The 23,172-nt window shown below is 44.2% G+C and overlaps 1 protein-coding gene across 7 annotated transcripts in view; it reads right to left on the bottom strand.

Moving 5' to 3' along the window:
- CHD6 (chromodomain helicase DNA binding protein 6) overlaps nt 1-23,172 on the bottom strand; it is a 107,381-nt gene that overhangs the window by 11,726 nt on the left and 72,483 nt on the right. For 5 of the 7 annotated variants that reach the window (XM_053393872.1, XM_053393878.1, XM_053393871.1 and 2 more), the window contains exons 10-29: nt 21,782-21,868; nt 20,928-21,062; nt 18,976-19,097; nt 18,183-18,426; nt 16,783-16,959; nt 15,964-16,107; nt 15,271-15,526; nt 14,668-14,878; nt 12,696-12,891; nt 11,990-12,152; nt 11,517-11,701; nt 9,768-9,878; nt 6,600-6,802; nt 6,004-6,203; nt 5,123-5,282; nt 3,961-4,050; nt 3,172-3,275; nt 2,417-2,546; nt 1,833-1,893; nt 740-794 (exon numbers count right to left, since the gene is read on the bottom strand). In XM_053393872.1, coding sequence (XP_053249847.1) covers nt 740-794; nt 1,833-1,893; nt 2,417-2,546; nt 3,172-3,275; nt 3,961-4,050; nt 5,123-5,282; nt 6,004-6,203; nt 6,600-6,802; nt 9,768-9,878; nt 11,517-11,701; nt 11,990-12,152; nt 12,696-12,891; nt 14,668-14,878; nt 15,271-15,526; nt 15,964-16,107; nt 16,783-16,959; nt 18,183-18,426; nt 18,976-19,097; nt 20,928-21,062; nt 21,782-21,868 — 3,034 coding nt within the window. Of the gene's footprint in view, nt 1-739; nt 795-1,832; nt 1,894-2,416; nt 2,547-3,171; nt 3,276-3,960; nt 4,051-5,122; nt 5,283-6,003; nt 6,204-6,599; nt 6,803-9,767; nt 9,879-11,516; nt 11,702-11,987; nt 12,153-12,695; nt 12,892-14,667; nt 14,879-15,270; nt 15,527-15,963; nt 16,108-16,782; nt 16,960-18,182; nt 18,427-18,975; nt 19,098-20,927; nt 21,063-21,781; nt 21,869-23,172 lie in introns of all 7 variants that reach the window. The other 2 variants (XM_053393876.1, XM_053393877.1) reach the window with 2 other exon arrangements.

Raw genomic sequence — 23,172 nt, 5'->3', positions numbered from 1 at the left:
TTACTTGTTCTAAGATACCTTTGAAGTGTTCAGAGAAAACAGAGTAACAACATTCAAAATAAAACCAACAGAAAATAGTAGCTATCAGGTTGTGACTAGAGTAACACTGCAAAAGCAATAGTGTCCTGATACCAAGATGACGAACCAACTGAAATACAGGAAAGTATCTTTACTAAGAACAATGAATTGTTGCGGTATTGGCAGAAGTCTTTATTTGCTGCTTTGTATGTAGCTTTGCATGTAGTTCTCTGTGTTTTAAATTAAGAATCTGTTTGTAAAATATTACTCTAACAATGAATGATTTACTGTTATCCTAGTTACACACACACATTTCTTTTTTTCTCTTTTTCTTCTCTTTCCTACTTCTTTCTTTTTTTTTTCTTCTATATTATAATTTTACTTTTCCATATTAATTTTTGATTCTTTTTTGATTCTTAGTCATCTGTTTGATGACTAAGTTTTGTTCTAATTGTTTGTGTATGCAACATAATTCAATAAAAAAAGAAACAACCCCCCCCCCGAAAATAGTAGCTATCATTCGGAAGGCTTGTTAAGTTGCAAAGCACCTGGAATAAAAAAGTATTATTGGAGTTTTTCAAATGCATAATGAAGGATCTTTTGCAAGATAGGTTCTTGAAATACAGTTTTTATTTGCTCTGGAAGTTAGCATAAGCTGCTATTCTAATCGGTAAAATTAATACCCCTACACTCCCTAAAACATCTAGAAGCGCAGCCTCACCTGCCATGGTGTCCTCCTTCTTCTCAGTGACTTCACCACAACCATCTGAAGTTTCCTATGAAATGAAAACAAGCCCACATCAACAGAGCTTACTTTAGAGACACTGGCTTCTGGGCCAAAAGCCAAGTACACAAAGCCAACATTGAATTATGCAGTAAAAAAAAATTTACATTGCCTCCACAGCAGCGTATGTTACACATCTATAAAGGCACTATGAAACCACCAGAAGAACACTTCGTATTGTCAATATGATCCAAACCCCCAACTTTAAGGGATGTGAAACTGTCACGGGTGTTATTTGTGTGTGTTGTGTTTTCTGCAGTCCCAGAACACCATCAGAACAGATAATGGAAGCAGCGTAGTAGTAGTAGTAGTAGTAGTAGTAGTAGTAGTAATATTTATTTATTTATACCCCGCCCTCCCCAGCCAAGACTGGGCTAACAATCAATAATAAAAACAAGTTGATTAAAATACAATTTAAAAAACAAGATTAAAATACAATATTAAAACATTAGGATGCAGCCTCTTCACAGGAAGAGAAAGGAAAAAGAAAGAGGGGGAGGGAATCAAACTGATTCTAAGCCAAAGGCCAGGCGGAACAACTCTGTCTTACAGGCCCTGCGGAAAGAAATCAGATCCTGCAGGGCCCTGGTTTCATGAGACAGAGCATTCCACCAGGCCGGAGCCAGTGTTGAGAAACTGATTCTAAGCCAAAGGCCAGGTGGAACAACTCTGTCTTACAGGCCCTGCGGAAAGAAATCAGATCCTGCAGGGCCCTGGTTTCATGAGACAGAGCATTCCACCAGGCCGGAGCCAGTGTTGAGAAGGCCCTGGCTCTGGTTGAGGCTAATCTAACTTCCTTAGGGCCCGGGACCTCTAGGGTGTTGCTATTTATGGACCTTAAGGTCCTCCATGGGGCATACCAGGAGAGGCGGTCCCATAGGTACGAGGTTCCTAGGCCATGAAGGGCTTTAAAGGTCAAAATCAGCACCTTAAATCTGACTCTGTACTCCACCGGGAGCCAGTGCAGCTGGAAAAGCACTGGGTGAATATGCTCCCATGGCAGAGACCCTGCCTAGAAAATCACACTTACTTCCTGTTTCTGCAGCCCGTCCAGCTTCTCTGCACTTGTCTCTTCTTTATCCACGTTCCCTCTAAACAAAGCAATCCAAGAGGGGGTTAGTCTGCAGAAGCTTTGTAAGGCAAGGTCATTCTGACAGAATTCTCCAAACATTAATTCCACTGAAGTGGAGGCAAGCAGTGCTGGCTATTATCACCTGTGCTATAGGTAGGCATCTGCCTAATAACGAAGACGGTTGTGACGGCACAGTCACGGGCAGCCCAACAATCATTCCATCCCCACCTTCTGCTGATTTAACACTTGGGGATCACCAAAAGCACCACCCACTATGGATATGCTTTCTCAAGACTGTATGCATGAATGGTGCACACTTAGCTTTTGGAGAGAACTGCTCCAAGGCATAACCTTTTGATGTAATTCATATAGCCCAAGCTTCCCCATCTGCCAATCCACAGCATCACTACAAATAGCTAACATCACCGACAGCCTTTGTGTACAGCTCCCACAGCAATATCAGCATGTAGTCTGGATAGTGTTCACTTAAGCAATTCTGCTCCTGTGACAGATCAATACCTGCCAGCCCAGCATAAGCTTACCTTTCTGGAGCATCCTGCACTCCATCGATGACACTCTGCTCTGCAGACAGCAGCATCTCATCTGGCATGCCTACCTTCTCAAGGAAGCACAGGGCTGGGTCGGCTCGCATAGCATTGTACCTTTCGTAACCTGTCAAAAGCCAGAGGTTTTTTGTTCAGTGATATTCAGCTGAGTGCTTCCAGCCTTAAGTCTCTACTACTACATCTCTGTTAAGGGCCACGTAATCAGCAAGAAACAGTAGGAGGTAAGACAGATGGCCTGCCCATTCTATATGATGCAGTGTTCTTGCTGAATTAGTTAAACTTTGTTATGTTACATAATACAGACAAGGGTATGTGGACGTAATACAGGCATAATACAGCTCGCCAGAGAAGGGCCCCATCAGGATTTCAAGTATTCAGTACCCTGGATAACTTATTGTCCCTTACTATGGCAAACAGAGGTATGCAAGTTAAAGAAATAAATACGAAAGAGGCTTATATTTATTATTGCTAAAATATCACATTACAGTCCACAATTATTTCTTTCTTTAATCTAACCATTAAAACCTACAAAATATATAGTTTAATATGAGTTGATTGTAACTATTCTCCCCCCCCCCTTTTATACAGCCTAAACACCCAATACGTAACCTAAACTCACAACACACAGGCATTTCAACCCCATCAAAAAATCCTGTGCAGGATTTACAGAGCAACCCTATGCATGCTTGCTAGGAATTAAGTCATATTCCAGGCCACACAAAAAGTAATACCATGTTTGAAAACGCCAATAAGGAGGGATTTATCTGCCTCAGCATTCCACCAATCCACAGGGATTTCTATGTAGTCAATGTCTGGCAGGAGGAAATCCAGATCTCTGTGAAGGACAGGCAAAGATTATATCCCAAGAACATTCTGCACAGGCATTCCTCTCATTTTTACAAATTAGGGAATGAAATAGTCTTTAGGCTTAAGATTAGCACAGAAGGAGCGTGATGGAACTCATGGGGAAGGAAATTCCACAACAGCAGGGCCACCATCAAGTTACAACATCTCTATAAAATGTTGGGAGTGTGGACTTGTGAAAATCCACTAAGAAGTGCTGTAAAATGTTCCAGGTTCACTTCCTGGTATTTCCAGGTAAGACTAGGAAAGACCTGGGTGAAATCCTGGACAGTTGCACCAGTCAGGATCAACCGGTTCATTAAAATATTTAATTTTGTTGCTGTCTCCAGGATAGGTCTTGGGTCTCCTATCAGAGTTTTGACATGAATGGATCTCCTTTCTAATTCAGCTGAGCTTATTGCCGCTCTCATCTGCATGTATTTGCAGAACCACAAATACCCTGCAAAGACTCCACAGATTTCTTTCAAATATAATCTGCAGTAGGTAAAAATATGCATTCGCAGGGTTCTATAATTTCCTGCTGAGTGCAAAAACACCTGCACATGCACGTGCACACACACACCCCAACTCAAACGCAGCAACTCAAGCACATGCTGTGTATGTTTCCAACACTGGGGGACTGTAAAGCAAAATTCCAGAAGGCGAATGTAACATACTTGGCAGGAGTTCCTTCAAAGGCTTTGTCGGCTGCCTCCCCCAACACTTCGGCTTTCAAGTAGTAGAGCATCCGCACACGCAGCAGCACCCTACCGAAAGGAAGAGCAGCAAGTGATTCAGAGGGCAAAATCTTGAGTTTCCAATATGCTGTCCAAACCTAACAAGCCAATCTGCAGGTCTCCAGGATGTGCCAGTTTATTTGCAGGCAGTGGAAACTGTCATTGCTGCCTTTTTAGAAAGCTGGCCTTGCAGGGACCAGATCCCAGTGCTAGAAGAGAAGCCACTATGCATGCAGGCTGGGGAATAAGCAGCTGTGATTTACGTTACACTTCACTCTTTACTCTTATACTGTGCCATAATTTGAGTTACTACCCAACATACGTGCACACAAAAAGAAAATATATGAGATAAGGTGATATGTGATGGGGCAGATGATATGCTGCAGTCAATGAAACATATTGAAATATAATTCAGTAATTCCAGGTTTTCTAAAACCGGACTGTTAAGAAGAAGCACACTCGCTAGGTATCCCCTTACTGACTACCTAGTACCAGCTGGGTTGCATTTGGGACACAGGGAGCACAGTTCCAATCATGTGTCCACTGTGCACTGTAGAGAAGTGAGCAAAATTTGCCAGTTGCATAGCCTCTTCCAGAAAATCATGATTTATTTATTTTTTTGCAAAAATCCACCAGGTTTTATTCAAACATGTTCTGAACAAGCAGAGAGCATGCATTTCTCTCAGTGACTTGCACCAAAACATATCTAATCACTGGAATGAGTGGGTGCTTGTTTCCTGCTCCAGACCTGGGGGGAACAGGAACAGTGGAAGCACATGTCCCTGAGAAGTTTTCCAATTTGTACACTCATCCATTTTACACAGTCTGGAAAAATCTGAGCTGGGGAACTATCCTTAATCCTCATGGATCCACAGCAGGAAATCCCAGCTTCTTCTCCATACAGTTTTCCAAGCTTCAACTTCAATTTCTTCAAACAGTTCTCACCAAGTTGGGGGGGGGATTGACTCCTGGTTCCAGAGGTGCAAAAACAGGAGCAGACTTCCTCAAAAAAAGGTTTGAGGTACCTCCATAGTGAACATGCGCAGCAGCTGATAGATCAAACAAGACCCCACAATGGATAATGCACCCCCCATTTGCTCACTTGTTGCAATGTTGTTTTAGATGCTTTTTGTAGCTGTCATCGTGTAAGACAATCTCTGGATTGCAGGTGGTGAGCCAGTCAGCATTCTTGATCTCAGGGAGCAGCATCTGGTTCTTGGTTTTCTTGCCTTTCCTTCCTCTTGGCACTGGGGCTGATAAGCCTGCAATAGGCAGGGGGAAGAATCATGAGCATCACTGCAGACTCAACATGGCTCTATAGCAGATCTCTGGCCAGATCTTTTATCTCCTCATATGAAGTGTGACAGATGAACAGGGCCCTCCACCTGTCTTCTGACATCATGATGACATCAGGTGACTGAAAAGTGGGTGATTCCACCCACCTGCTGAAGTTGGGCCACAGGGGAGTGGGGATAGGGGTCTGCTTCCATCATGGCCCCACAGGAAATACACAGGAGAAATAGCACTCAGCAGGGCTGAACTGTCCATTTATTAGCTGATGATTGGAGAGTTCAGTCCTGCTCTCTACACGGTTCTGTGCAGGACTGAACTCCCTGCTCGTTAGCTGATGAGCAGGGGGGTCAAATACTGCTGCTTTGTCTGCATGTGCCAGTTCCCAGCAGGGAATCACAGGAGAATCACAATAGATAACTGCTCTCTGTTCAGCCTTAAATCTTTTCACACCATGTCTCTATGCAAGTAATGCAGCTCTGATCTGAGAAGTGTCTTTGTTGCAGATTACAAATGAAGGTTCATTCGCTAAACGGAGGACTTAAAACTTTTACACTTTATTAGCAAGTGCTTTATTAGCTTTGATGTGAGCTAGAAAAGGACCCCATGTCGGAAGTTTTTATTTAGCTCCTACTTTCATTGCATTGAGGTAAAGCTGAAGCTTAAAACAACAACAAAATGAGCTTAGTGTACCTGAATGGTTCTGTAGGGCCTGGTTCTGTCCATCCTTTGTGGGAGTGATCAAATCCCAGATAAAACTCTTTATCTTCTCATCTCCCTTATAATGTCTGACACAGTAGACTAGGAGTGCTCGGCAGATCATTTCCATGTCTTTCTCGTTGAGATGCCATTTAAACCGGCCATGGGTCAATATGTCTTTCCAGCGCCCCCAGCTTGAAAAACAAGAGATGTATCTTACATACTAATAAGGACACTTGGTGCTTTTCCAGCATCTTCACACACGGCACTTTATCAATGAAGCCTGGCTAGGCTCAAGAAAAGGAAGAGGGACTCATCAAAAGGGAAACTCTAGAGGAAAATGAGCAGGGTATTGCTAAAGGAGGGATCCTCATCACTCGTTCTGGATTTTGGACCCAGAAGTATTTATTCCTCCCGCAGATTTCCCTCTAGGCATTGCAGAAAATGCCATGGCTGATAAAATTTGGGAAAGACTGGACACTTATTCTGCACTGAACACTTCACAGATTGCTCAGACCATGGAACCCACCTTCTAGGGCCAGGATAATATGGGGCTGGGCTCCCAGGAAAAGCTTAACAAAAAGACACACCCAAATATAAGCAGGTTCTTCTCCACACGGAAACATTCTGCCCGTAGGTAGCGACGTGTTCTTTCATTGAGGCGTCGCGAGCGTGTGGGTCGCTCATCGGAGTCACTGTCTAGTTCAGAGAACTCCATAAGTTCATCCTCCTCAAAGGAATTGTAGTGCTTGGTCTGTTTACGGACACGGGGCCTATCAATCACTAGGCTCTCCTGTGAAGGGAAGGGAAAAGAAGAACAGATGTAACTACTTGAATCTGTACTCAAAGCTACCTGGGATGGTTAACCATTTCTTTCTGAAACTGTAACATCTACAGATTTTTCAGAAGTAAGCACTGATATACATCTTAAAAAAAAAAAGTCACAGCTGGAATGGCCATGAGTTGGTAAATCTATTTTCAAGAGTTGGCCACAGACAAAACTGAGACTGTGCACCTGCCCCCCACTTTCCTGTTTTTCAGAGTGACTCTTTTATTCTCTCCGCCCATGTTCATTATTGCACGTGTGTTATGTTATGGCAGGAAAACAAGAAGAAAATATCTCAGTGGTCTGTTGCATAGCATTATTCCCTCTGCTGCAGCTTCTTTTGCCCTACCTGGAGTATTAGAAGGCATTATCCTTAGGCTACATTTTAAAGCCTCTCCCCATGTGAATCAACCCAGACCCTGCAATCATCATCTCAGACCCTTCTTCATGTGCCTCCTCTGTAAGACATCCAGAGGATGGCAGCACGAAAACAGGCCTTTTTTCTGTGGTAGCTCCCTGTTTGTGAAATGCTCTCCTCAGGGAGGCCCGCCTGGTGCCTTTGTTACGTATCTTTAGGCACCAGGCAAAAATATCCAGCTTCTCCCAGGCCTTTAGCTATTCAAACAATATATGGCCTTTTAAACTGGAGGGGCGGGGTATTGCTTTTGTTTGCTACTATTTATGCATTTTTGTGGTTTTATATTGTAAACTGACCTGTGATCCTCAGATGAAGGGCAGTATAGAATTTTAATGAATAAATAAGGCAGATACCAGAGATGATTGGTTCTGCCCAAGGTAGCTGGACCAACCTGAACCAGTTGTTTGACTGAGCAAGCAGGTACAGCGACTGGGCTCAGGAGGTGGCAGCCGCGTATGCTGTTTTTCTTCCAGGGAGCTGAACACTTAAGTGTTTCTTCCTCCCCACAAAAAACGCAGCAACCACACTCTTGTTTTCAGTGCCTCCAACTAAGAAGACTGACTGTGATGGCTGGAGCCACCTAATACCTTTCAAAGGCAGGGAGTTCCTTTCCCTTTAATAACAGCAACAACTATCTGATAAGCAAGCATGGAAGGAAAGAATGAATGGGAGATATGGTATCCTTTTGGGGATGCAGTCTTGCCTTTGGCAGATTAAAGGCAGCAAGAACAGGAATACTTTTAGTTGCTACAACTCACATCAGTATGAGAGAAGGACACTGCAAAGCTATTGGACTTTCAAAATCCAAAGCCTGAACCATTGTCTGCATCTCTCCCTGGCCCAGTACAAAGTGATGGGTTCCTTTCATTCTATGCTCCTTTGCAAAAGCCACAGCTGTCAACATGAGCTTAAAGACAAAAGGGGTGAACGTCCACCTCCAGTATTTTGAAAATACAGGGATTAATTTGTTAATCGTTAATTCATCAGAACTTTACATGAAACCTGAAAACAGCACTCTTTTCAAACAGAATGGTGGTTGTAAAGGTAATACAACTTAAAGAGATATAAAATATTTCTTTGTAATGAGGTTTCCCTTCAATGTCTGCTGTTTATATTGGCGTGTGCAGATTTTTCACCTTAAAAACAGCAATGTTAAGGAAATCAGCAAAAGAAAAAGAAATGATAGAAAATAGTAGATCAGGTTTTAAAGAAAAAGACTTTAATTATATGCTTGAATTTTACATTCTTACAATGTCAGTTGATTTGATTTCACAGCACAGAGTATCTAAATTGCTAAGTGTGGGAGCTGAGGATAAATTGCATCTGGCGCTCAATTTAGAGACTGGTTTAAAATTGAAAGGCTGTTTAAAACTGTACCCAGCTTCATTCAGAATGTTAATACTAACTTCAATCACTGTGTTTTGTTTTATGATGCATCTTGAAGAAGTAACGTTTACTTGATTTAAAAAGTTCTCTTTTCTCCTCTGGATTTTTAAGTGACAGTGTTCTATCTTATATTGGACAATTTTATGCAAGTGTATTTGTGTGTGTGTGTGTGTGTGTGTGTGCCTTCACATGTGCACGGTCATGCAAACATATGTATTGTAGACATACATATGTAGTAAGTAAATGTTTTTCACACTGCACATCAGTGCATTACTATAGGCCACAATTCAAAGCAAGTTTGCTTGGAAGTAAAATCAACAGAACTTGCTTTGCATTAAATACCAGGCTACACTGAAGGAAGTGGCTGAAAAGAAGGAAGGCAGACAGATGCAAATCTATACACTTAAAAGAGACTTTTTCACCCTGAGATGAAGAAGAATAAAGTTTAATTTGAAATAAACTATAAGTAAAGGTTAGGTTGTTAAGAAAAACCAAAGTTGGGCCCAGTGAATGACTGGGGAGCACTTTGTTAAAGCTAAGCCACTATAGACCTTATCAGTTCCTTGAATGGGAGACCACTAGACTCTTCATGTATGAATTAGAAACAAAATAAATAAGGACTTTTTTGTTTGATACTTACGACATACCAGGCATTGCTAGATAGTTTGCAAAAGGAATGGGCTTTAATTTACAATAGCTCTCTCAACACATAACACAGACGTAACTTAAATCTACAAGTTGTGTCAGATGCACTTGCTAGTCAAAGCTATCAGCTGAATAAAGTTATTAGAATTTGATATCCTGACGCAGGGCCAGGTTGTGCTACTGTGCCGTACCTGAGTGGGTCAAAAATACTGCTCACACAGGACAACCCTCAGACCAAGGACCTCAGCATGAATTTATAGTATTAGAAAGGATTCTAAGAATCAGGTTCAAGAAAGGGATGGCATGACCCAAGTTCCTGCAGAAGAGATGTTCAGATGATCTGCATCAAGCTCCTGTCTGCCATAATACACCAATAGTAGCCCAAAGCACCATTGAATAGTGCTTGCTGCAAACAGTTATGTACGTGTATATGTTTGTGCATGCATTTTATTTCCGGTTCCAAAATAGTAACATCATAATTACCTTCTCATTTTTTGCATCTGTATCCAGCTCTGCTATTTTTGCCCATTTCTGCCAGAAGTTGGGATCATCTAATGAAATGTCAGTTCTGTTTCCGGAAGCAACAAAACTGGCCTGGGAATGAAATGAAAATTAACAGACTATACCTCACACAGCAGCAGAACAAAGGAGAGCCATGAATCCTTTATGCAGAACCATTCAGAAAGAAACCACACCGGGGTGCAGACAGATAATTTGGTAGTTAAATTAGAGAATGCCCAGCAATTGGCTTTCTCCAACATGCTGGGGATGTTAGGCCCTGGGATAAACAATACGTGATTAGGATTTCAAAATGGTGTTTTCTTCTGGATATTTATACATACCAGGTATTGCATTTAGCAGGTTGGTTTCAAGAAACCCAGCTTGTCAGCCAAACATATAGTTGATAGCATATAGGCAGACATGAAAAACAAACACAGTGTCTCACCCCCAGAACTCTTTTGGTGCCAATTCTCTGCTATGCAGCACAGACTACAACATTGACCCCTTGGACAAACATCTCACTAATATAGGGAAGGCAAGGAGCATGGCTGGGGTCACACAGGGCCTGTGTCAATGGTCATTATCATTTGGCATCCCACACCCCACCAGAGGGTTCACTGACAAGACCCCCATGGGCCTGCTGTGCTAAGAAGGTAGAATAACTGAGGGAGGCAGTTGCTCCAGTGTCCTGGAGCCAACACCAGAGTCACAAGGCAAATGCTAGATAGAAACAATTCATACGACTATTCAGTCTAATGATTCAGCTCCGTCAAACACATAAGAACAACATAAGATGACCCGGATGGTTGCCAGATTCTGTGTACAGAACTATAGGCGCAGACCATCCCTCAACCCAAACTAGTTCGTTAAGAAAATCCCCAAACTCGGTTCCATGGGTGACTCTGGGTCATCTCTCTGCGGTAGCTTATCTTAAAGTTTTAAGTGTCTATACACTTATCGCATTTATAAATTTTAAATTTATTGTTGTACAGTGTTTTAAATGTTTGTTTTCCTTCTGGGATTGTACCCCAAGTGTGTTTTATAAGCTGGTCTCTGACCGTAATAAATTATCTATCTATCTATCTATCTATCTATCTATCTATCTATCTATCTATCATCTATCTATCTATCTATCTATCTATCATCTATCATCTATCTATCTATCATCTATCTATCATCTGTCTATCATAAGAACATAAGAAAAGCCTGCTGAGTTAGGCCAGTGGCCCATCTAGTTCAGCATCCTGTCCTCACAGAGGCCAACTAGATGCCCGTGGGAATTCCACAAGCAGGACTCAAGTGCAACAGCACTCTGCCCAACTGTGATTCCCAGCAACCGGTTTTCAGTGATATACTGCCTCCAACAATGGAGGTTTGAACACCTTCTCCTCTTCTTTGCTACACATACCCACTGTCCAATTGTAATTCTGATTCATAACTGTATTTCTCTGTATTTCTTTAGCAGACATCTTTAGTGTCACAGGAAGAAGGTAGCATTCTAATAGTCTGAGAGTCCTTAACCAAGAAGGCAATGAAACCAGAAAAGAAGCCCAACCTTTACAAAAACGAACGCCTGTGAGAATCAGAGGGGCTTGCAGAAAATAATGGAGCAGAGCACAACCCCATTCTTCCCAAAGGCATGCTCTCATATGCCTGCACGCTACTGAAAATCTAAGAGGACTATTGCAGGCTCAGCTGGATTTTGCCCCCGGGCAAACAATATACACCAACCTTGGAAAATGTGGAGCCTTTCCCTTCAGTCTGGATAGTGATGGTCTGGGTTCTGCGTTGCAGTATTTGGTCAATATCTTCCTCACAGAACTTGGAGCCTTCGTCTTCTTCATCCATCAAAGCCCCATAAGCGCCTTTTCGCAATAAATCTTCGACCTCCATTTTTGAGAGCTGCTGCACCTTCCAAAGAGACAAACAAAAAGAAAAGAGAACCCCACCTTGGACAGAGAACAGAAAAAAAACTGGCAACTTCAAAAAGTAGGTTCTGGGATAGCTCAGTCAGTAGAGCATCAGACTCTGAATCTCAGAGATGTGGGTTCAAGCCACACGTTGAGCAAAAGATTCCTGCATTGCAGGGGATTGGACTAGATGATCCCCAGAGTCCCTTCCAACTCTGTGATTCTATGAAGTCTACAGAAAGGAATGAAAATTAGCAGACCCGAAGGTCATGGTTCCAAAAGGCCTCCTTACCCCATTGTTGCTCCCCTTGCGATTTATGTCCTGCAGCACCGCTTTGTCCAAGCCTAGCTTCAAGCTGGCCTTGTCAAACATCTCCCGCTCGTAAGAGTTCCTAGTGATGAGGCGATAGACCTTCACTGCCTTGCTTTGGCCTATCCGATGGCAGCGAGCCTGAGCCTACAGGAGAGAGACAAGGAAGGCATCACTGGAGACAGAGCTGGCCGAACTGGAGGCAGCAGGGGAGCTTTCTCCATCCACATACCATCAAAATCCTTCCCCCACCACCTCTCTTAACCCTCTCAGAACTGCATCTGAACCCATCAGGTGGAGGAAGAACAGCCATGCCAAGGCTTCCCAGTATAAAAGACCGTAATAGACACCACCATAAGACTCACAAACCGTAAAACTCACAAACAACCAAAGCATTTCCAAATCAAGGTATATTAGAGTTTACTTTTATTGTTGGGAAAACTTTTATGAGTACAAAATCCACTGAAAACTAAAAATGCATGTACACCTGAAGCTGGAAGAGATACCCTGTTGATGTGGAAGAGATGGGAGTGTCAGGTTCATGCCCCTTCAAGCACCCTTTTGCCTTCTGAGCAGTGAGTTCCACATTTTTCATGGTCATTCTACATAGCCTCTGTTCCCACAGACAGCCACAAGCTTTTAGCCAGACCTTTGGACCTTGTGGTCCCATCTCAGAGATTTTGGCAGTACCTGCAGATCGTTTTGTGGATTCCAGTCCGAGTCAAAGATGATACAGGTGTCAGCAGCAGTAAGGTTGATGCCCAGCCCTCCTGCCCGTGTACAGAGCAAGAACACAAAGCGGTCTGAATCCGGCTTGCAGAAGCGGTCAATGGCAGCCTGGCGTAAATTCCCACGCACCCGCCCATCAATGCGCTCATAGGTGTACCTGTGTAAAGAGGGAGGCATAATAGGTCACCTTGGGAATAGTGCAAAAAAGGAACAGCAGCACCACATAACCAGGACTTCCTGCCTCCAAAAGTGGCCAAATTAGCAACAGAGCTGTGTTGGTAAAGCTAAGCAAACCCAGTTTCCTTACTCTGGTGTTGTGGAAAAGAGCAATGGCCATGAAGCAGCCATGCCTGTTTCAAATCTCAGTCTAGCTATGAATTCTTTGGGAGACTTCAATCATGCCAATATCTCTTAACCTTACCCCAATCTCTATAATATGAAGAAAATACTGCTGGCCTATGTTACAGGTTTGTTGCCAGGATTGTTGAGGCACTGTGGATGGAAAGCTTTGCGGCCATGCTCTAAAGTGCTAAAATATCACCACCACCACCTGTATCTGGTTTTTTTAAATAGACATGCATAGGATCTAGGAGTTACTCTGATATCAGCAAATACACCTGGTACTCCAAGACCCCCCTCCTATAATCAAGCTGGTCCCCTAAAATAATCCCCCAGTTTCACCCAAAGCCCACTCCCCCCCCATGGCTTTCTATGTAAGATGTTCTCTGACACTAATAGTCAAGAAGTAGTAAAGCAACTAGATTACTGTGCAAAGAGCTGGAAATGTATTTCAAATAGGCACTAGTACTACATGTTTTAAAAAAACCTATTCAGTCTCTTAGGTCCCAGATTAAAGTTCTAACCACCAGGCAACTTAAAGCCCAGGATTTTCCCAACTGTGATGTGCTACTTCTTGTGCGACTTCTAGCAGCCTTTGTCACATTACAGAAAACAGCTGGAATAAGATGGTAGCTGCAAGTGTGCTGCTTAGAGAGCGGGTCTCCACCAGGGAGGCACTTTTAAGCCAGCAGCGGCTGGTTCACTCAGAGAAGAAGGTGTGCACTACAGAACTGATAAACTGCAGGAGGGCTGCTGGAGCCATCTAGTCTCACAGTGAGAAAGCAACTACATAGATACAGATCACAGTGAACTGCTATGACTTCCAGAGGGGCTGCCACATGACTCTGTTGCAGCCTTGTGGCAACTTAAGCACTAACTAATGTGTTAGCGCACAAGCTTTCATAGACTGGAGCCCACGTCATAAAAATGGGACTCTACTCCACAAAATATTATGCTATAATAACTGTGTCATACCTTTAAGGTGCCACAAGACTTTACCGCATGACAGCGAACTTAAAATGACTGGACTGCTTCTTAATTAGGAACAGAAGAAGCTGCCTTATACCAGATGAAACTATCTGTCTATTTAGCCTCCTACTGTCTATTGTGATTAGCAGTGACCAATCGATCCTATTTTTCACAGGGGATGACAGAAATTGAACCTGGGACTATCTCCATGCAAGGCATGTGTTCTATCACTGAGCTATGGTTCCTTCCCTCTATGGGTACTGAATTCTCAATAGGGACTGCTATCCCGCATGGTAGTGGTTCAAGGCAGATTGTGACTCAAATGCACAGAGAAGAATGGATCCAGGGAAAGTGAGTTATGACAGCTGCAAGGGATGGAGGGTTTGCGCTTGCTTTCACAACACAGCTGTTCCCTTCCTGCCTCCTAGGGTAAAGGAAGAGAATCTATGGGGAAAGAGAAAAACAATAAGGGGATGAAGGAGAGGACCTAGGCAGAGGGGGAGAAGAAAATGGTATATATGAGTGCATTGGAAGATGACAGTAAGCCTAGCAGCTTAGCATGCTCTGGAAGGATATCACTGATCCAGGTGATGCTCTGTGGTGCGAGCTCTTGGGCTGTACTGACCGCCTCTGGATGAGATAATCCTCCAGGATATCAAGGCAGCGCACCATCTGGGAGAAGATCAGCACCTTGTGCCCGCCTGCAATCAGCTTCGGCAGCAGCTTATCAATCAACACCAGCTTGCCTGCTGCCTGGATCATCGCCTGTAGCTGGAAGTCAAGAGCATCTGGACTGTGGGTTTTACGGAAATCCTCCAGGATCTTCTCCTCTGCCCCTGGCCCAGAGAGAGAGGGGGGAAATTCACCAGTGGTTCAAGGTTCATAATCAACTCCCAAAGCATCCCTAGCACATTATCGCTTTGTTTTGTTGCTGCTCATTGTTTACCATGGAGACTTTGGTAAAGGAACTGTGATGGGGGCGCAGGAGGCAGTCCTTATACCTCTAGGCCAAGGGTGGGGAACCTGTAGTTCTCCAGATGTTGTTGACTAGAACTCCTCCCGTCCCCGCTGTTGGAACCATTGATGGCACCATCACCTCCTAAGGAAACACCCGATTCATCTGCAAGTTGCTATGGTAACTCTTGCCACTTCACTACGGATGAGGAAACTGCAGCGGCATCACAGGCCAAGTGTGCTGGAGGACCCAGATTCCAGCCTCACCCCTTACCATTGATGAGGTAGGGGTGGTTGCAGCACTTGCGCAGCTCCATCATGGTGTTGATGAGGTTAGGCATGTTGTGCTGGTTAGCACCCTTGGACAGGAAGCTGAAATTCTTCTCCAGGATAGCCCGGTAGTATTTCTTCTGGATGTTGGTCAGTTCTACCTCAATGATGGTCTCCTGTTTGGGTGCTAGGTTCTTTTCCACATCGTCTTTCAGCCGTCTCAGCATCATGGGTTTCAGGAGGGACTGGAGCTTTTTTACCTGCCAGGATCAAGAAGAAAGATAATCCATTAACACTGCATGGGATCTCAGCTCAGACAGCAACTCTGGAACTTCACATACAAAGGCTCTCCATATGCCAGACCTAGCATACTGATTAAGTAAACAACTGCCCAGAACTCAGACATGCAAATTCTAAGATGTCAGGGCAAAGCCTGCTTACTGCTCTTTTGTGAGCCTCAAGCAGGGAAAGTAGCATATGCAACAAATATGCCTAGCTGGGAGAAAGATGGTACATACTATTACTATTATTACTATTATATATTTATTTATACTCTGATTTCTTCCTGTCAGGGACTCAAGGTGGTTTACAGATAAAAGCAACTAAAAACATGGGGGGGGGGAATCATTGAAACACACACGCCCTACTGAAGTGAGCACACCAGCTGAGAGTCAATCCTGCAACCTTTCCTATTTACCTGTTCCTCTGTCTTGAGGTCCCCAAACTCTTCCAGGAAAGCTGTCTCAGATGGGAACTGCTGTGGCTCCAAGAAGTTCAGCAGGCTGAAGAGCTCCTCCACCGAGTTCTGCAAGGGTGTCCCAGTCAGGAGCACTTTGTGTTCCTATTTGCCATGCAGGGAGAGATCAGGACAGGACATTTGCTGAGGCAACAGGATGGACAGGGCGCTAACTCCTGCATTGTGGCCCTGCAGTGCTTTTGCTTCTGGACCAGAGGCAGCTGGTGACAGGTCACTCTGCCAGTCAAAGGGTCTACTTTCAGCTCTCGGAGAAGCCAGCTTCTCATAGACCATTCTCACATCTTTACAGCCAGCACCTGCCCTGCCCAAACCATTGCCACCTGAGGAGAAGCAAACATTCTATTGCAAGCCAGATGGCTCCAAGCCATCTTCCTACAGGAAAGCACTTAACTTCCAAAACTGCCCGCTGTAGAAAATGCTAAGAGTCCACAAGTTTTGACTGATGGTTTCATCCAGACACAGTGACTCTCCTAAGGGTATAACTGGAAAAGCTATGCTATGGTGTGCCTCTGGTGTGCATGAGAGACATGCAGCACATAGCTAGAAGGTTGCTAGAAGTTCCCTTTGAGAGCCATGCAGTGACAAAGCACAATTATCTTGGGCAAACCTCAGGACATGTGTTGTGCAACTGTGGAGTAGGATCCTGGCCACAGTACAGCAATAGAAATAGGTGCGCACTTGCACACCATTCAGTATCCTCGTACCAGGGTTGGATTCCCGCAGTGCACAGAAGAAGAAATTCAATTTGGAAAGCCTCACCAGAGACATGAGTTTCAGTCCTTCCAGTAATTTGCAGTTCCTGTTCTTGAGCCGATGGGCCTCATCGATTACCACACAGCGCCACTGGATCTTCTTCAGCTCTGGGCAGTCAGCCAGGATCATCTCAAAGGTGGTGATGACTACATGAAATTTGAAGAGCCCTGAAAGAGGATTGCCCTGGAGATACCAAAACAAGATGGGAGAGTTTGCTAGCAGCTAGGACTGCTCAGGTAGCAGGAGCCCCTCAAGTTCTTGACTGAGGCACCTGGTGCCTGAAAAGTGCCAGTCAAGCTCAACAGAAGGGGACTTGCAAGCTCCACTTAAAACAGAGGCCATGGAACCTAAGGTAAAGGTACCCTTGCCCATACGGGCCAGTCGTGTCCGACTCTAGGGTTGTGCGCTCATCTCACTTAAGAGGCCGGGAGCCAGTGCTGTCCGGAGACACTTCTGGGTCACGTGGCCAGCGTGACGAAGCTGCTCTGGCGAGTCAGCACCAGCGCAGCACACAGAAACACCGTTTACCTTCCCGCTATGAAGCGGTACCTATTTACCGGTATCTACTTGCACTTAGGGGTGCTTTCGAACTGCTAGGTGGGCAGGAGCTGGGACCGAAAGACGGGAGCTCACCCTGTTGCGGGGATTCGAACCGCCGACCATACGATCGGCAAGTCCTAGGCACTGAGGTTTTACCCACAGCGCCACCGCGCCACCCATGGAACTACATTACCAGTAATCTTCTCCTTACTCAGCAGTTGCCCATACCTAGCATAACTCCACTGTTCACTGAGCATACCCATAAGTAGAGAAGGGGAACTATTAATTGCACCTGGAGTCTGCATCTATAACCGAAGAACAAGCAGCCCTTCCCAGTTAGGTTTCTCCCCCAAGGTATCCAGGTGGTAAAGCTTTCTGAAAGTTTTGTTCAATTCTGGCAGTGGAGGAAGGTGCAGCCTGAACCTTGCTTTCAGAACCTCCCAAACATGTGCCGCTACTGAGTCAGCTGCACCACTCACACTACCCTCAACTACTCTAAATTACAAGTGGACTGGTCATGTTGGCTGTGTTTTATTTCCACTGTCAGAGGTAGGTGGTCTCTGAATACCAGTTGTTGCAAATTGCACTCAGGTCCTGCTTGCAAGCTTCCCATAGGTTTCCGGTTGGCCACCATGAGAACACTGGATGAGATGGACCTTTCCAGGGCTCTTACAGTTGTTGTTGTTGTTTTTCATGTACTCCTTGGTTTTAGACTCCCCAAAGTAGTAAAGCCTCCCCACCCTGCTCCAGAGCATTGATGGGAACCCTGCAGGCCACATTCCCAACTGAAGTTAAAAAACACACCCAGGCACAGCAGTAGCAGCAAGGATTCGAGGGGTGCCTGGGAACCAGAGAGCATCACAAACCTGTGGATCCCGGTACACCATCTCATACTGCTGGATCATCTGGCGGCTTATCTGGCTGCCATGGTACACGATGGCATTCATCTCAGTCCACGTGCGGAACTCTCTCTCCCAGTTTGTGATTGTGGAGAGTGGGGCAATGATGAGGAACGGCCCCCGAAGGCCCATCAGGTATATCTCAGAGAGGAATGTAATGGACTGGATTGTCTTCCCCAAACCCATTTCATCAGCCAGAATGCAGTTCTTCCTACGGGAAACACCACAAGCAGGCGTTACAATACCTGGGAAGCACACAACTGAGCAAGGCCTCCTGCAGACGATTCCTGGCTTTAACACTGACACAGTGTGTTACCTAGACAAGTTGTTTGAACCTTCTGGTGCGCTTTCCCCCCACCTACTTGCTTCTTAAGAGTTCATGTCTACATCCCACGGAAATGAGTGCCAAATTAACTAGTACTGATGGTAAATAGCCTCAGGCATTTGCAGCAACAGCAACATGTGAACACAGTACGGGGTTAGCTTCCCATGCTGCACATTTCCAACAGTTACACAGTTCTCCTGCCTCCACATTCCTAGCATAAGTTATAGGTACATTTGCTCCAGCTACCCTGAAAGTGACTAAGATGTCAAGCCAATTAAACTATACACCAAATCAACAAAAAACATCCCCAAAACCCAGCTGAACCCTTGCAGCCTCTGAAATATGCTAACTGCACCCCTTCAAACAACTCCTGTTGTTACTTCATTGTTACTGATGACATTTACCAAAGATGCCCCTGTGCCATCTGCAACTCACCTGTTGTACCAATTAAAGAGCAGCCAATTCATTCCCTCCAGCTGGTACTCCCGCAGTTGGTTGTTGTTCTTATAGTCTCGAGTTTTCACTAACTTTTGCCAGGACTCAGAGGCAGGACGCTCCTGGAGGGGGAAATCACAAAGGAGTACAGTGACTAGTGCAAAGACTAATCTTATCTTGGGAAGGATATTTTCATAATTGATTAGCACTTCTAACTAGTTCTCACATTCTATAGCAAGCTACATTTTGTGTTTATGGTATGGTACTGGCTATAGTAAAAGTGCCATGCATTCACCCAAATTCAACCCACCTACCCTACAGGCAAAAGGTTTGTTTCGTTTCATTTTTTAAAGCAAGCAAAAAGGGCTTGGGGAAAAACTCCTTACTGACCTATAATATGATACTCATTAGGATCTATAACACAATGGAACAATACCAAAAACCCATCCACATAAGTCATTCTAGGGAAGCATTTCATTTTTAGCCCTCTGGCACAAACACATCCCACACATGACCTCATCCAGAGTTTTGGATTCCTTTGAGGAAAGCAACATTTGTTTATTTTTATTTATTACATGAAATTGTTCCTACAGCAGCTATTTCAAAGGGTGGGAAAAAGCTGAAAAGATATATAGATCCATAAGCCATGCTACACAGCAAGGGACATTCAAAGGGTTGGACTTTCTTTAGGAGGCCACTGAAGTAGCCACAGCTCTGCTCAACATCAGCAGCACATTAAGGCACAGCTTCTACTCCATCCAGGTCTTCATAGAAAGGAGACAGAATATGAATCTTTCAGCACAATCCTATGCACAGCTGCTCAGAAGTCAGTCCAGTGGTAATTACTCGAAAGTAAATGTGTACAAGACTGCAGCCAGACAAACGGATGAATAAATCCTCCTAATGAAGATGAGTGGAACACACTAGGAATTTATCAGAAACATAGAGGACTGCCTCACACCAGGTTGGACTACTTAGCCAACAATAATATTTTTTATTAAATTTATTTCATGTCCTTTCGCCAAAACAAGCCCAGGAAACAACAAAGCAATAAAACAACACAATTAAAAATAAAATGAGCAAAAGCATTCTGTTCCCATATAGTGGGAAAGTAGACATCTATAGGAAGCCCAACAAGCCAGATGCGGAAAAAAATAATTGTTTCCCTTTGGAGAGTGTCTTGTTTTGTTTTGTGGGACCCAGGTCCTTCCCAATACAGTTTCATAATTTTACTTGTTTTATCATTGCAATGGCTTATCTCCTTTTTTAAACTGCATATTCTATTGTTGTAACCTGCCCTAGGGAGCTTATGGTGAAGGGCAAGCAAGGAATCACGTAAGCAATTAAGCAAAACAGCACTCTCCTATTCCCTTTTCCCAGCAACTGGGACTCAGCACAAGGCCACTGAAACTGGAGGTAATCTACAGACATCGTGACTATCAGTCACTCACCACTTCCATCTTATAAGCCTGACTGGATTTGCCTAATACAGTCCTCCTGGTTTTCAGGGAAGCTACTACCTATTTTTTACGGGGGTCAGCTCTGCTCATGTCAGTGAGCCATTAGTTACAAACTCATGTACCGAACACGACACCTACAAAGCATCTCTGCACCATCCAGCTGGAGCTCACAGCACAAAAGATATGAAGAGCCACTATCAAGCAACCACAAAATGATGATAAGCAGCAGCTAATAACACTACATGAATAGCCAAGGCTAAACTAGCAGATGCTCTGTGAGACATCTGGATGAAAGTGGGGGAGGAAGGGCTGGAAAGAGAGGAAGGTTACTGCTGTGAGTTGAACAGCCTCAGCAAAAATATCAAGAGAAGATAAGGGTAGGAGCAACATCTTAAGAGAGAGTGCCAGGATTGAGAAGAACCTAACGCTAAAATTCATCAACACAGAACATTTCCCTCCTTATTAAACTGAAGTTTCTCTCTTAACTCTTACCAGGGATTTGATTTCTGGTTGGATTTGCAGAGAGAGAAACTCTTTGATCTTTCCAGGGTCGACATCTTCCTCCAGCTCCCAAGTGCTTTCCTCATAAGGCAATGAGCACCATTTCACCAGGTAGTGAGTCACCTCCTGCAATCCATGGAAAACAAAGGAGATGCAGAAAACAAGTGACAAAGCGCAAGTGACAGAACTCCTTTGGGGACCCTGTTCTGTACCAAGAAAGCAAGAGCCTTAAGCAAATGGAAGCACATAAAAATCTGTTGCACAAATCCCTACAGAGAAGGAAACCGAAGATAAGGAAGGTTTGCATCAAGACTGATGGGAACTGAGTGCAGGGATGCTGACAGATGCAACTGTACAACCAGCTATCATAAAAACATTCCTAAGGCAGAGGAGGGGCTGTTTTTTCTAAAAATAATAATAAAAAACTGCACATATATATTACTCAGGGATGAGCAGAAGATCTTGGCCCAGTGATGGACCATTTGGTTAGTTAGTTCTTATCTTGAAGAAGCATGCATACTCAGAATATTTAAAAGCAATTAGTTATGCCCTCCACAGTGATGAATAAATTGGATTTGCGTTAAACAGCATGACTCAAATTAATCCATCCCCCCCCCAAAAAAAACAGCTAATTCAAAGAAAAGGGAAGAGGTGAGTGGGTTGAAGCTGGGACATTTGCATGCAACAGATATGCCCAGCATTAAGTATCAGCACCTGACATTCTTATCAGTGCCACACTACTCTGGCGCTCACACTGCACACACTCTATGGTCCGTCATGAAAACAAGAGGGATTAATAAGGAGCTGTCAACTGCAAGGAGCAACCATGCTAGAACAACATCTACCTCCCCGGTGTCAGAGTCCTTCGTGTGAGCCACCTCCAAAATTCTATCAACTTCCACGTAGTCTGGGTTGAACATATCTTCATCAGGCTGGCAGAAAAGGATACAAAACAACAGGACATACATCAAGACAGGGTAAAACTTGACTGAACAAAGTAAGCATTAAAACAATAGCTTCTGAAGCCATTAAGCCAGGATCTGTTGGATTATTGTGGTATAAGAAAGCCACACAGGCTGCCACAGGCACTCCCTCTTTCATAAGCCAGTAAAAAAGCATTAGTTGTCCAGTCAGCAACTTTATTTATTTTTAAATACAGGAGCTATATTTTGGACTGAGAAAGGACTGAAGGTCCTTGGACACTGGTTCTGCCTAATGACTCATTCCTACACAAGCAAATGAGCCTTCACCAAACTCCTCCAGCATTTCTAACAGAAGCAGCAGAGGCTTCTTACCTCTCCTTACATCCCTCATCTGATGACTCCAATTCATACAGGCAAATGTACATACCTGAGTGACATAAAAGGGGGGTTCTGCCCAAGCCTCTTTTGATGTTCATACTGGGGAAGAGGGGATTAAAAAGAAAAATGGAAACCAAACCCCCCTACTAAAAAAAACCTTTTTTGCTCAGGCTTTCACATTTCTAAAACAGCGAAGGTGCATAAGTAAGAGGGGTGTTCTCAGGCTATTCTGAGGTTCGTTTGAGAGATGCGGATGGTATGTGGCAGAGAGAGCTTGAAATGCAAACCCCCCATACTCTGAGTGTGCTGGCCCATTCTGCGCAGGGTCCAGCCCCCTTTGGGTCAAACTTGAAACAGGTTTGGGGCCCTGCCTCCAGTGCTAGTTCCTCCCTAAGCCAAAGAAGATTTTACCTTGCGGAAGGAAGTTGGAAGCCCAAAACAGAAAATGACACCCCACACATCATTTACCAGCTAAGAGCCTCTCTTGTCTGAAAGGAAGCTCTTTGCTGCCAACGACTGCATCACCACCCTTCCTCAAGGTGATTTTTTCTTTCCTTTTTTGTCTGCAGAAGCCTGTGCAGGATTATCAGGGAAGGGAGAGCAGCAGCAACAAACTGAATTAGGTTTCCTGAAAGTCCATAAGGTTTCTGAGTGTTCGACCAGGGCTTAACTGGAAGGGTCTTACACAGATGTAATGGAAAGCCACGAAGGGCCACAATGAATCATCAAGCCATCCTTTTCCTCTTCCTACTTGAGGTGAAAATTCCACAATGCATGCCTAAACACAAGCATGCAAAGGTGTGGCATCCTCTTAAATCTAGCAAGGGCACAGTATGCTATCTGACACAAAGAGAGGAACATCCAAGATCATGTTCCCCAAAAAAAGATTCTGGCTACCTTGGTTCTCATGGAACTGTTATGGGGCAAAATGTCAT

Source organism: Podarcis raffonei, chromosome 6, assembly GCF_027172205.1.
Source record: "Podarcis raffonei isolate rPodRaf1 chromosome 6, rPodRaf1.pri, whole genome shotgun sequence".
NCBI classification, from domain to species: Eukaryota; Metazoa; Chordata; class Lepidosauria; order Squamata; family Lacertidae; genus Podarcis; species Podarcis raffonei.
Note: the sequence above shows the minus strand (reverse complement) of the source record. Positions and strands in the feature narration are given on the sequence as shown.